Source organism: Chlorocebus sabaeus, chromosome 11 (assembly GCF_047675955.1).
Source record: "Chlorocebus sabaeus isolate Y175 chromosome 11, mChlSab1.0.hap1, whole genome shotgun sequence".
Lineage (NCBI taxonomy): Eukaryota > Metazoa > Chordata > Mammalia > Primates > Cercopithecidae > Chlorocebus > Chlorocebus sabaeus.
The window spans coordinates 35,217,678-35,232,431 of NC_132914.1; the positions used below are offsets into that span (position 1 = coordinate 35,217,678).

General features: G+C 37.7%; 1 protein-coding gene across 1 annotated transcript in view; it reads right to left on the reverse strand.

Annotated features, from left to right (window-relative positions):
- Positions 1 to 14,754, reverse strand: part of CPNE8 (copine 8) — a 232,524-nt gene that overhangs the window by 150,830 nt on the left and 66,940 nt on the right. The window contains exon 6 of the mRNA XM_007968140.3: positions 7,083 to 7,159. Coding sequence (XP_007966331.1) covers positions 7,083 to 7,159 — 77 coding nt within the window. The remainder of the gene's footprint in view (positions 1 to 7,082; positions 7,160 to 14,754) is intronic.

Sequence of the window (14,754 nt, forward strand, 5' to 3'; positions counted from 1 at the left end):
GGAAGCTGGGTCTCAGGAATTTAATGCACTTTACTCAAATTGCATACCTAATCAACTGTTAGCACCCAGGTCTGACTGCTCCCAAAGTTCATGCACTATCAACTTCATTACTGTGGCTGTTTATTTATCTCTACAGCAAATTCTTATTACAAATGTGACCCACAGACATAAAAAAAAATAGTATAGATGTTAAAATGGCCTAATATTGCAATAGCAAGTTAGTAGTAGAAATGGGACTAAAAACACCATCTTCTGAGTCCAGCCCACTATTCTTTCCACTAAAGTAAATTCAAGAGTATAACAATATCAATCTAATTAATAAAGATTACTTTGAGCCTCAAAATTTCCCCCAAAGCTGATTACATTTTTACAGACAAAAAGCTGCATGCTAAAAACAAGGCCTGTTTTATGGTGAGTTTGTATGTTTCCCACTTTTATGACTACCTATTCTCCTATCCCTCTTCCTCCTCTTCCTTCTCACAGACATTTGATCTCTAAATGCAGTCACAGTCAAAACCTAGCTATCAGGATAAGTCCACATTTGAGTCAAATTTTTAAGCCAACCCTGTAAGTCTCCGCCTCAAGTCCCCTCAAACACTATTCTTCTATTTTAGTCTTCTTCCTTATTCTGAAGCTTCCTTTCTGCTCTGTTCCTCTCCCTGCTTTCATCTTGTACTTCAGCACCTATCTGTCTCTGTCCTTGAACTTCAAGTCACAGTTGAGATCCCCACATCCATCAGACAATTACAAGCTGGTCTTTCAATTATCACTTGCCTCCGAGTCCCTGTCTCTGTCCTCTTCACCTGTTAGGACATTCACACATCCATCTAGGAACCTTCCCTTAATCCTCCACCGACTACCAACTACCTAGATCACAAAGTGCTTTTGCCAGCCTACAAAAAACATAGCCTTTGCCCTCCTAAACGTCCTTTAGTCAAAACAGCTGCTGGTACCATTACCGCTGGTATTACTTCTTCCCATTGTATCCTGCTTCTCCCTGGAGTAAGAATCTAGTTTCTAATTATTACCAGTCCCTGCCTTTTTCCCTGATCCTTTTATATGGAACCAGTCATGCCTGGCTGAGAGTAACAGGAACAAATAGGCCTATTACTTGAGGAACATAATAAATATTTTCCTCCTGGAGGAGAGAATGGCAATCTTTCTTAAACCGGTGCTGATTCTTGCATTTTGGAAGGCTTTGCTGAATACATCACTGAGATCCCTAAAGACAGAAGACATACGACTATTTGACAGTATCACACAGAAAATTGGATACAATCTCACAGCAGGAGAAAACACACTGCTGAGTGGATATAATGCTAAATAATGATGGGATGATCCAAACAGAGGAGCCGATGAGTCATAGGAAGCCCAGTAAATGTTTCAGTCAAATTAAGTAGCACAAGACTCATTTTAGGACGGTTCCAGGAAAAGACCAAAAGCGTAGGATGGAATTCAGATGAGAAACGTGTTTGCCCAAAGCTTAAATCCGATAGAACAGACTACTGAAATTGCAAAAAATCTTGAGCTGCTATTAAAAAGTAAACTAAAATTTATTGAACATCAATTTCAAATTATTTCATCATTATGCATATAAAATATTAAAAATAAAAGTTTTTTCTCATAATAAAATGAGAAAATCTAATTTTATAAATGACAGCAATAACCAAAACACAGAAAGTAAAAAAGCCCGAGGTTAAATTCAAATTCTCATTATTGAATGAGGCAAAAGGCCACATACAAGAAACCATTTTACCTTCGTAATAATCCTAACTTCGTTGTCAAAAGTTTGATTGATATTAAATAATTTCAAATTTTAAGTTGTCTCCTTTCAATCTCCCAACTTTACAGTTATCATAAATGTAAAAAGACTACCTCTGAGGAGATATTACAACACAATCGCAATTAAAAAGCTAGGAGAAATTATTCTGAGTATCTTATCAGAAAATAAGTTAGGCCATTTAAAGGAAAGAAAGAAAAACAAACAAACAAGGAAGTATTCTGAATAACTTAGAATATAAATGGGAAACTAATTGGGAAATAAATCTCTAATCTAAAATTAATAAATAAGAGGTACTTGGATAATGCTACTTAAGGCAAATAACATTTGGGACACAAGAAGACTTTAAATTAATGATAAATCAATTGTGTGTTACTTGTGAGTGGACTGTCTGTCTCAGGATATCTGCCTCTGGAGGTGTCCTATGCTGCAATTCAGAAGCCAGTGGCCATCCAGATAGGGAAAAATGACCTAACCTATCACGAACATGATTGCAAAAAGTAATGGCTGCAGCACCAGGAGTGTGCACATTCTATTTCTATCCCCAGTCATGAGGAACAGACCATGAAAAACAGTAGAATGTTTAGTGGCTATCCTACAATGTTATCTTTAACCAGACAGTTAAAGATATCTGGCCAGGGCAGGTTCACACAACAAAACAGCAGGAGGCAGTGGAACCTATGAAGAAGAGACGGAAGAGATACACCTTAAATACCTATTATTTCCCCAGTGTGAATTTCTCCACTATTTCAGTCATGCATCCATAAATTTTACTACTTTTATATATTCATGTGAAAACATGGAGGCTTCAAAGTTGTGTCTGTCACCAAGCTTCCTGTCACGAGAAGAAAACACTTCCTGACCTTGCGTCATCTCTAATTATCTTCCCTGGTTTCATCCTTTTTTCCAAAGCCATTCCCTCTTCCACTGAAATAGCTCAGATCTTCCCATGTTCCCATCTCTTCTCACTATTTGCTTATTAGATTGATTCAGGAAAAAAGTAAAGTACACGGAAGTGCAGGAGTTAGCAAAGATGAATGTGAAATTTAGGAGTCCATGGAGTGCACCAGCTGCTCTGAAAGGCTACTTTGGCATTATTGGCAGATAAAGCTTCCATACTATCAGCATTTTGCTCTTCCTCAACCCAATTGTGCTTTTTCAAACAAAAAGTATGAATGGCTTTGTTTTTCATTTGAGATTGAGGTAAGGGAGTAAAACGCTGTTTGCATGGAAGCTGCATCTTCTCTCAAAGTACCTGAACTTGATACTTAGCCGATAGACCTTGTTCTTCAATGCACATGTTCTTCCTCCAGACACACGCCTCTCTTACAGCTAGAGTTTTTCATTAAAGTCAGGCTTTTCTCATGCAAGAGGAAGGGTGGCTACAAAATGTTTTTTCCAGTCCATTGTTCACCTGCATTTGAACATCTGATCCAGTGATAGCATGTGTCACTAGGTGCCTTAATTAATAAAGCCAAAGTATCTTTCCATTAGCAAACTAATCGTATTCACTTTTACTCTCCCATTTTTAATTAATCTCTCCTATTTCATTTCACCCTCTCATCTCTTCCCTCTATTGGATTATCTGAGGTATCTAATCCAATTCACTCATGTTTAATGAATGTAATTGCAACCATTCTGCAATTCCTAAGGTTTTGTTTCTTTGCTTTTTTCTTTTGTAGCCCATCTCTTTGCTACACTCAAGCTTTACATTTTATTACCCACTTACTACTAAAACTTGCCTAGCTAAGTTTTCTTTAAAAAATTTAAAAATCTTCCACTGCTCAAACAATAATCTTACCTTCAAACTATTTTCTTAATGTTTATTTGCTTGAGAAGATTCTCCAAGGAGATGAAGGGCTGAATAAAAGTTTAGTTATATAAGCTTAGAAAATCAAATTAATTGTTCCTTTTTCAATAAGAAAGATAGAACCTGAGGACCTTCAATAAAGTTGTCTAAATTTCAGAATATCCTATAGATGAAGTACAGCATGTGGTTACTGTAGATCCATGTTGGATGAACAAGTTTTGAAGTCTTCCCCTCCTTACACTATATGAAATATGTGTATGTTATACTCCTCCCTCAGCAAGAGCTAAGAAAAATCTAGGCCGGGCGCGGTGGCTCAAGCCTGTAATCCCAGCACTTTGGGAGGCCGAGATGGGTGGATCACGAGGTCAGGAGATCGAGACCATCCTGGCTAACACGGTGAAACCCCATCTCTACTAAAAATACAAAAAAAAAATTAGCCGGGCGTGGTGGCAGGCGCCTGTAGTCCCAGCTACTCGGGAGGCTGAGGCAGGAGAATGGCGTGAACCCAGGAGGCGGAGCTTGCAGTGAGCCGAGATAGTGCCACTGCACTCCAGCCTGGGCGACAGAGCAAGACTCCGCCTCAAAAAAAAAAAAAAAAAAGAAAAAGAAAAATCTAAAGGGAACCTCATCCTTTCTGATTACATAAAATGATCATGACTCAACCCCCAGCAAATTCTCCCAACATCTGCATAGTCTACCAGTCTACCCTAGGTATCTTCACCTTTTAGCAAGAATTTATTTTTGCTGGTCACACCTAGTGGGAATTATTGAATCAGCTGAACAAGGACCATATCTTATGCTATGTTCTATTCACCACATACCCCAATCAATACATTGTAATAATATCAAATGTTTAATAGGTTCCAAGATTAATATAAATATGATTTTCTACTGGGAAATTTTTTATAACTTAATAATTTAATAGTTTTCTGAAATCAGAATTATGATTTCCTCATACTAAAAAAAGATAAAAATTTCTAATAAAATGACTAATTTAAAAATATGTATACCACATAGGCCGAGCACGGTGGCTCAAACCTGTAATCCCAGCAATTTGGAAGGCTGAGGTGGGCGGATCACGAGGTCAGGAGTTCAAGACCAGCCTGACCAATGTGCTGAAACCTGTCTCTACTAAAAATACAAAAAAAAAAAAAATTGGCAGGGCACCACGTGTGCACCTGTAATCCCAGCTACTCAGGATGCTGAGGCAGAAGAATCACTTGAACCCGGGAGGCAGAGGTTGCAGTGAGCATAGATTGTACCACTGCACTCCAGCCTGGGCGACAGAGGGAGACTCCGTCTCAAAAAAAAAAAAAAAAGTATACCACATAGCCAACATGCATAGGAAAAAAATGTTCCACATCACTAGTCATTAGAGAAATACAAATATAAACCACAATGAGAGACCATTTCAGAACAGTCAGAGTGGCTATTATTAAAAAGTCTAAAAATAACAGATGCTGGTGAGGTTGCAGAGAAAAGGGAACACTTATATGCTGCTGGTGGAAATGTAAATTAGTTCAGCCATTGTGTAAAGCAATGCAGTGATTTCTCAAACAACTTAAAACAGAATTACCATTTGACCCAGCAATCCCATTATTGGGTACATAGCCAAAGGAATATAAATCATTCTACCGTGAAGACATTCATGTTTATTTTCATTGCAGCACTATTCACAATAGCAAAGACATGGAATCAACTTAAATGCTCACCAATGGTGGACTGGATAAATAAAACGTGGTAAATATACAACATGGAATATTAGATAGACATAAAAACGTCTGAGATCTTATCCTTTGTAGCAACAGTAATAGAACTAGAGGTCATTATCCTAAGCAAATTGACACAGGAACAAAAAACCAAATACCACATGTTCTCACTTATAAGTGTGAGATAAACACTGAGTAGTCATGGACACAAAAAAGGAAACAGCAGACACTCGAGCCTACTTGAGGGTGGAAGAAGGGAGGAAAGTGAGGACTGAAAAACTACCTATGGGGTAATATGCTTATTACCTGAGTGATGAAATAATCTGTATGCCAAAGCCCTGTGATGTGCAGTTTATCTACATAACAAACATGCACAAGTACCTCTGAACCTAAAATAAAAGAATAAAAAGTGTACCCATTCATAAAAATCTCTATTCTGTTATTGGAAATGAAAATTCTGTATTTTAATTGCTTTTGTTTTCTCTTGAATAATGTTAAGCATCTTTAAGGTGGTATTGCATATATTATTGATTCTTTTTACAGCAAAAAACAAAAGGTAGATTTAGTGATCTTAGGAATCCTTGTGAGCATAAGTCATTGGACTAGGAAATGCAATTAGAATTATATGCACTCAATAAAATATTTGCATTTGCCTTACAGATTGCTTACTACTTACTAAAGTGAGCATAAATATATTTTTGTAATAAGCTTCCAAGTCCCATAATTATGTGAAAATAAATTACAAACAAAAAGAACTTAAAATGGAAATTGATATATGAAAGTTTTCAAACTGACATTTGGTATTAATTTTCTAAGAAAATCAAATTAAATTTCAAAGAATTTATAGAATTCTTATTAGCCTAATAATTTCTTTCATAGCAATGAACACACTAAATAAAAAGTTTAATTTTGTATAAGAAATGTAAGAATAATGCTTCACCATTTCAAGTATTTGTTTTATGTCAGAAATAAACAGATTTATGGAGTATTGTGACATATTTATTTTTTAAGTTTGAGATTCTTAAAAGATTAATGAAGATAAAGACTTCAAAATTCCCTAAAGTTTTTGACATTGTGGTTAGCTCTGCTAATGTACTATTCCTTCTAGATCTTCTGAATTTTATGAACAGTTAAGTCAATCTAAATAATCAGGATTAGGGAGGGGAAAGAAGGAGGAAAGGAAAATAAAGCCATGAAAAATTTCTAAAATTTGCTCCCTGCCTTATTTGGAACTGGAGAAAATAGAATAAACTCATGTAATTGACCTGAAAACTAAACATGATCCTAGTAATTGAAGGTGAAGACGGAGTGTACCATTCTTAGTGATTACCTTCTCTCAGTATAAACCTACTTATAGCTTTCTCTACAAGCCACTTCCATAGTAAAAATTATTATTAAAATTTCAGTAACCAAAAGTGCATTTATGAAATACATAGTATTAACAACAATTTATCACATGTAGTTACTAACCCAAAAGAGTAAAATCTCTTTTTCAAGAAGTACTAAATCTAACAATTAACAGTAAAACCAAAAGAAAAAATAGCACACTTCCTTATTTAAATTTGCTCATTTCATCTTGTGAAAATTTTTTAGCATAGCATAGGACAGGTGACATAGAAATTATTCTTTAAAAATATGTCAAAATTATTTGTTAAAAGAAAAAACTCAAACAAGATTTTAAAACCCACTTTTGCTCCACAACCATGCATTCACTAATTCCAAACTGACAAAATAGAAACTGTTAAGAGTTGGCATTTCATTGTCTGAATTTAAAAATACTTACACTATTGGTTTTTCCAGGCGACTTCCCTGTGACCCAACGATCTCTCCCAGTGTACAAAACACTTGTCCCAGAAAGTCCTGAAATAGATAAAAAGATTAAAACTCATAAGTTTCCAAACTATCTTTACAGTATATATTTTGTACATCACACATCTGCATTGTTTTCATTGCTGAAATACTGACATTTCTAACTTCCAATAACAGGTAAAATAAGCTCAATATGCATTAATTTTACCATGTGACTTTCACATGTTTGCACAGCATTTTGTGCTTTTAATCACAGAGCAGTTATTCTGAGTTCACAGGCATTGCGTTTGTTTTCTTTTTATGTTTTAAGCTAACATAAAAAACAGACAAAATTGGAGGTTTTGAATGCACAATTGGCTTAACTTCGGATGCCTCTGACATTGCTGGAATTGTTGGCTGAGGAGACAAAATGAGAAAGCACACAGCAGAGGGGGCTAATCTCAGTAACACTTAGAGAAAGGTCTTGTGATGCAGTAGCCTCAACTAGGGTCCACATCCAACCTGCCAGGTGTCTATTCTAGTACTATCACTTACTAGCTCAGATCGTAGGCAATTAATTAAGCTCTGCCGTTTGCTCTTCTCTATAATGTATTAGTACCTCCTCACAAAATCGTTCCGATGGTTCAATTAGTTATTGGATGAGTCAATACTAGAATATTGTAAGTGCCTAAAAATGGGTTAAGTAAAATACACTATAAAGTTCATTGACATACAACTGTATGATTCTTATTTTCAAGACTCAGAATAACCCTGAAAATGAGAGGTCTGATACTAACATTGCATTTCACATATAAAGAAACTAAGTGCTTAGTTCACATTGCATGCCCATATCACAACATCTTGTGTACCTCATAAATATATATGCCTACTAGGTACTCACAAAAATTTTTAATTTAATTTAATTTAATCTAATTTTTAAAAAAGAAACTAAAAATCTAGAAGGTTGATTTTCTATAAATGGCAGAGCCAGGACCCACTCTGATGTTCTGATTCCAGACTGATATGCCACATAAGAATTTAAATACCATAAGTACAATGCAAACTCATATATCTATAAAATAAGGGCACCAACACCATCTGGATATGTAGGTCAAGAAAATGTGAAGTTGTTCCACGAAAAGACATGTGCCTTCTAGTTTAGCCTGTATATGATTCAAAGAATTGCCCTGTTCTAAAACAAGGTGGGAGATTTCTCTAAATTGTTTGTGTAGTGAACAGGACCAAGAAAATCCCTAAGAAGGATAGACAGAGAGAGGATTAATAGCAAAAAAAATGTGTTCAGTATACTAAATAAACAAATCTATTTAGTTTAGTAGTTTTACAGGGAAATGACTGTTCTCAGATGAAAGAAAAAAAAGCCAACTCATGGTGAGGAACTAGTATTGGTCCCATTTCTCAGATAAGGGAACTGAGGCACAGAGAAAGTAAATTGCTCAGAGCTACAATTCGGACCCAAGTCTAAACCCAAGGCTTACTACTCACCTAATCACTATGCCAAGCCATGCTGCCTCTCCGCCTCTAGTCTTACGAAAGGAATTAGACCTAGTCCCAAAAAAGCTTACCAAGCCACAAAAGTAAAAACTACGTTCTTCAGTGTTGGGGGTGGGGAAAGTGGGGGTGAGAAGTGCTCTAATTAAAAAGAGGAGGAAAAGACCTCTGTAGACTAGGACAGTCAAGGGAACATTTTTCCAAAGGAATTACTTTCTTGAGAGCCAGTAAGGAATCAGATCAGATCTTGCTTGGAAAGAAGATAACTGGACATTCTAGATTTAGAGAACAGATCAGAGTTACAGGCTAGAGAATAATGAGAAAAGAGAAGGACTCAAGTAAAAGGCAGAAATGGAGATGAAGAGCCAAGCCCAGAGAGGGCCCTCATGACCAGACACAAAAGTTGTCTTAGGGTCATCAGAAGCAACCAGAAGCCTTTCACCAATTCAGGGACACCATTAGAGCAGTGCATTCAGAAGACTACTCAAGTGCCTATTTGCAGAGTGATTTTGGGAATGAGGGAAAAAACTAGAAGCCAGATCAATTAGAAGGCTATGGTAGTTAAGAAGAAGAAAAGTGTTAAGGCCCCAAACAGTACTGCATAGAAAAATGACAGGATTTGGTGAAAACCGTATTTGCACATGAGACAAAAAATAACCGCACATCTGATACTTGGATACTGCCAGCATGGCTATACCTTCATTAAACTGCAAATCACTTTAAACTTGCTTTCAAATACATAAAGAGAACTTAAGCTAAAGCTTTCCCATATTTAAATTAAATACCTTTCATAATGGCACTTCTTTATCAATGTCAAAACAGATCTTACAAATGTTTATGGAATTTTAATAAACCTAAATTTCTTTAAGTCTCATGACAGCTGAACTGAAAACTGAAGATCTGAAATGTATCATTGCTCTTCTGAGTCAGCAGCAAAAAAACACACAAGGGGAATTCCAGAATTCTTTTCTAAGGATAGTTATGCTAATGGGCACCTGCAAATACTACATATTAAATGGACTTTGCCAATGGAGTAGCGAGTCCCAGTAAAAACCATCTGTGCTGAAATTACTCAAGAGAATAAAACATAAATATTGAGCAGGATCATATTAACATGGAGACATACTAACAAATACAAGAGAACACATGAACATCATCCTGGCTGAACAAAGTCAACAAAATGTGTCCCAAAAAGCTATGATGTGAATCTGTGTATTTCTGTGTCAAAGGCCACAAACATACTGGTGTCAACCAGCTCTGGCCAGTCCTAGTTAATTGGCCAGAACTACACTAGACTGGTTTGATAAACCCCTGAATTAAAAACACCTGAGTGTTAGGTAATGAGGACGATTTCATACCTACAAGAAGCATAGGAAAGTGTATGTGGCTTGACATACACTATGACATACACCACCGAACTCTACAGAAAAAAACCCAAGGAGAAAACTAAGTCAGAAGTCCTTTCCTTTTCCAGCTCCACCGGCGCAGGGGAATGCAATCACCCAATTAGCTAAACTGGGACTGCTGAAGAATCAATACAGGCCCATAATGGCGGATGTGAAAAGCACAGGCATCAGTCGAGAAGGAAAACAGTACTGTGGCGGTAAGCTGGACATACAGCCATACAGTACTGCCTTTCCCAGGCCTTTCTCTTAAAGGTGAAGCTAGGAAGTGTAAGGCTATAGATGACCTCAGCCTGTTGCTCTTCCAAATTCAGGTTAAGTGTAATGTACATACGACTTGAATGGAGGCCTCTACAGGTACTGTACATTTTGCCCCCACATATTTATGGCACTCTCAGCTAATTTTTCTATTTTTAGTAGAGATAGGGTTTCACCATGTTGGCCAGGATGGTCTCGAACTCCTGAGCTCAGGTGATCCACCTGCCTCAGCCTCCCAAAGAGCTGGGATTACAGGCATGAGCCACTGCACCAGGGCTTGATTCAATATTTTAGTAGAAACAATTTCTCACATTTTAATATTATAAAAAAAACAAGCATTTGTCTTTTTAACGGATAGATCCATCTACAAACCAAAATGCTAAATCCAACCTCCAAGAGATAATACAAAGTTCTAAACTTAAATTACAAATACCATTTCTAAAATTATACCCTATCCCTGAATTTATTCATTTCTTTTTCCCTCAGCACAACTGTTGATTTTTAAGATATTTTTGGCTACGCCAGGAGCAGTGACTCACGCCTGTAATCCCAGCACTTTGGGAGGCCGAGGCAAGCAGATCACTTGAGGTCAGAGGATCAAGACCAGTCGGGCCAACACGGTGAAACCCCGTCTCTACTAAAAATACAAAAATTAGCTGGGTGGGGTGGTGTGTGCCTGTAGTCCCAACTACTTGGGAGGCTTATGCAGGAGAATCGCTTGATCTCGGAGGTAGAGGTAACAGTGAGCCGAGATCGTGCCACTGTACTCTCCAGCCTGGGCAACTGAGCGAGACCTTATCTCCAAAAAAAAAAAAAAGAAAAAAAAAAGAAAAGATATCTTTGGCTTTCTTAACAGTCCAGATGAAGGCAATTAAATAAGACACTGAAAGAAAGTTAAGTTTTCAACAAGTAGATGACCAGTGACTGAAATTAACCTTTTTTTTTCTTTTTTTGAGACGGAGTCTTGTTCTGTTGCCCACGCTGGAGTGCAGTGGCGCCATCTCAGCTCACTGCAAGCTCCGCCTCCTGGGTTCACGCCATTCTCCTGCTTCAGCCGCCCGAGTAGCTGGGACTACAGGCGCCCGCCACCATGCCCGGCTAATTTTTTTGTATTTTTAGTAGAGACCGGGTTTCACCGTGTTAGCCAGGACGGTCTTGATCTCCTGACCTCGTGATCTGCCCGCCTCAGCCTCCCAAAGTGCTGGGATTACACGTGTGAGCCACAGTGCCCGGCCCCCAATTTTTAAAAATTATCCACACATTGGCTGGCCACGGTGGCTCATGCCTATAATCCCAGCACTTTGGGGGACAGAGGTCAGCAGATCACTTGAGGTCAGGAGTTCAAGACCAGACTAGGCAACTTGGTGAAACCCATCTGTACTAAAAATACAAAAATTTTTAGTATGGTGGTGCGGGCCTGTGGTCCCAGCCACTTGGTAGGCTGAGGCAGGAGAATAGCTTGAACCTGGGGGGTGGAGGTTGCAGTGAGCCAAGATTGGGTCACTGTACTCCATCCTGGGTGACAGAGTAAGACCTTGTCTCAAAAAAAAAAAAAAAAAGATCCACATACATATTCAATAATTGCAAACATATACAACATATAGCTTTTCAAAATAAAGCTATGCTATAGGAAAACACATTCTACCATAGTTTTTAAATATTTATATTCACAAATATAACAAATCTATGGAAAATATTTATATTGTTACAGCACATCACTTTTGATAGAACACTAGTTCATCAATAATGAAGTTCAAAATGTAATACATTAACAGAAAATAAGTAAATATTCTCACTGCTAGTAAACATGGTGAGACAGGTACTATGCCAAATAACTAGAAAACTTACTAAATATTATGATTAAATATCTGAAATATGGCAGTATCAAATAATATTAAATATGACATTACACTATGACAAAGTATCATTATTAAATACTAAGCTGAGTAAGGGTGAGTTTTATGTGTAAACGATCCCACCTAATATAACTTAATGAGTGATGAAGTTACTATACTCAAACCCATCTCAGGCATTATCCCTATCTCTGTCTGTCCCACCTAATATAACTTAATGAGTGATGAAGTTACTATACTCAAACCCATCTCAGGCATTATCCCTATCTCTGTCTGTCCTACCTAATATAACTTAATGAGTGCTGAAGTTACTATACTCAAACCCATCTCAGGCATTATCCCTATCTCTGTCTGAAAGTCTAAGGCAGATTCCGTTAAGACCCTACTGAAAATGCAAATGGGAAAGACAGCCATGTACAGCAACAGTCATAAACACTTTAGCTTGAATATGTGTATAAGTCTACCTCTCATCATCTAATGAGAACTAGAAAGAAGGCTACAGGAAAAAAGAAAGTTTTTATTGAACAAGCGTCAAAGAATAACATGAACAGCTCTTTTACACAGGGCAGTCAGGTAAGGCCTCGCAGTTACCTATTCAAGTAGATACCTGAATAATGTAAGGGAGGGAACCATGTGAGTATCTGGGGCAGAAGCATTACAGATAGGAGAAAAAGCAAGAACAAGTCCCTGAGACAAGTACTTGGGTGCTCGAGGAAAAGCAAGAGAGACAGTGGGTTAGAGCAGGGTGAGCAATGATGAGAATGGCAGGAAAGGAGGTAACCATGGGCTACATCAAGGACTGATTTCTATCCTAAGTGTGGATGAAAGCCATCGGAGGGTTTAAACTGGAAAGTGACGTGTCCTAGCTGGCTTTTAAAATGATCATTTTACCTACTCTTCTTCCCTCAAGATTCTATCCTATTCTCTTCTCCATTTGCATTTTCTTAGATAACTCTGAGTTCCAACTTGATTGGCTGATGGTTACTAAATCTGTATCTTAGTCTTCAAACACTGCCTAATCAGTATCTCCATTTGGATGCTTACTGGAGGTCTCAAATTTAACATGAACTTGGCTTACCATGGGTCTCTCAATCCTCACCCCTCTGCCTCAATCTCCTTCTCCCCAATGTACCTCATTATATAAACCACGTCACTATTTACTCAATTGTTCTCATCAAGAACCTAGTAGCCACTTTAACTTCTCTTATTTTTACACTGGACATCCAATTCATCATCAGTCATACTACCAACATATATTCCAAATCTGACCATGTCTTACCACTTCAATGGTTTTTAACCACCAAAAGTTGCTCACCCAGTCAAACTACAACAGCCTTATAACTGACCTCCTTAATTCCAGTCCTGCTTCCCCAACCCCATTCTCCACTTCATCTGTCACAGTCACCATTTAAATGCATAAATCAGATCACACCATCCTCCAGTGACATCCATCCAAAAAAAGAAAAATCCAAACTCTTTTTTTAACTGTGGCCTACAAATCTCTCCGTTATCTGATTCCTATGTATCTTTCCAAACTATTTCAGTCCACTCCCCTCATCACTCATAATATTTTACATATGGTAGCCATCTTTCTGTCACACCATTCCAAACTCTTTTTTTCTTTTTTTTGGATGGAGTCTCACTCTGTCACCAGGCTGGAGTGCAGTGGCATGATCTCAGCTCACTGTAATTTCCGCCTCCCTGGTACATCCTGGTTCAAGTGATTCTCCTGCCTCAGCCTCCTGAGTAGCTGGGATTACAGGCACGTGACACCACACCCAGCTAATTTTTGTATTTTTAGTAGAGATGGAGTTTCTCCATGTTGGCCAGGATGGTCTCGATCTCCTGATCTCGTGATCCGCCCACCTCGGCCTCCCAAAGTGCTGAGATTACAGGCATAAGCCACCGCACCTAGCCCCAAACTCTTTCTTGACTCAAGGCCACTGTACTGTTCTTCCTTTTGCCTGGGATGCTGTTCTCCTAGATTTTCAATCATTCCCTCCTTCTCCTCAGTAAATGTACACCCAAGGTGATAAATGGTATAGAACCATGCTGGTTGGTTCAGGGAAACCTCAGCTTCTAACTACTGGTGCTTCCCCAGTCACTCTCTCCCAGTATCAATATATTATTAGTTTAAGTACTGTAAAGAAAGTAAAGTATCTTAATCATTTATTGCATTCATGTTCATTGAGTAAATCTGCTCGCCTCACCTCTTCAATTCCAAAATGTAAGCTACTTTAGGAGAGAGGCCTTGTTTGTTTTATTCATTGCTATATTCCCCATCATGACAAGTGCCTGTCCTATATTTATTGCCTGTCTGCCTACATGAATATATATGAATACTTTAGAATTCAGTTCATCTCTATATAGGTTAAATTAGCTTTATATTCTAATGAAAGAATCTTGCCCCACTTAAAAATCTGTTTCTATGAGAAAATCCATTTCATAGTCCAAACAACATTCAAATAAAATTTTTCAAGTTGATCTGTATGTGAAAGTTTATATTTATAATATTTAGAAAGTGTGTTAAAAAATATACATCTTCACTGAAGGCTAGTGTCTAGTGGCCAAAATAATCCAGTGAGCCATGAATACATCTGAAACAAAAATTTTAGTGGTGCCTTCTGCAACCAACCAAGTGGAT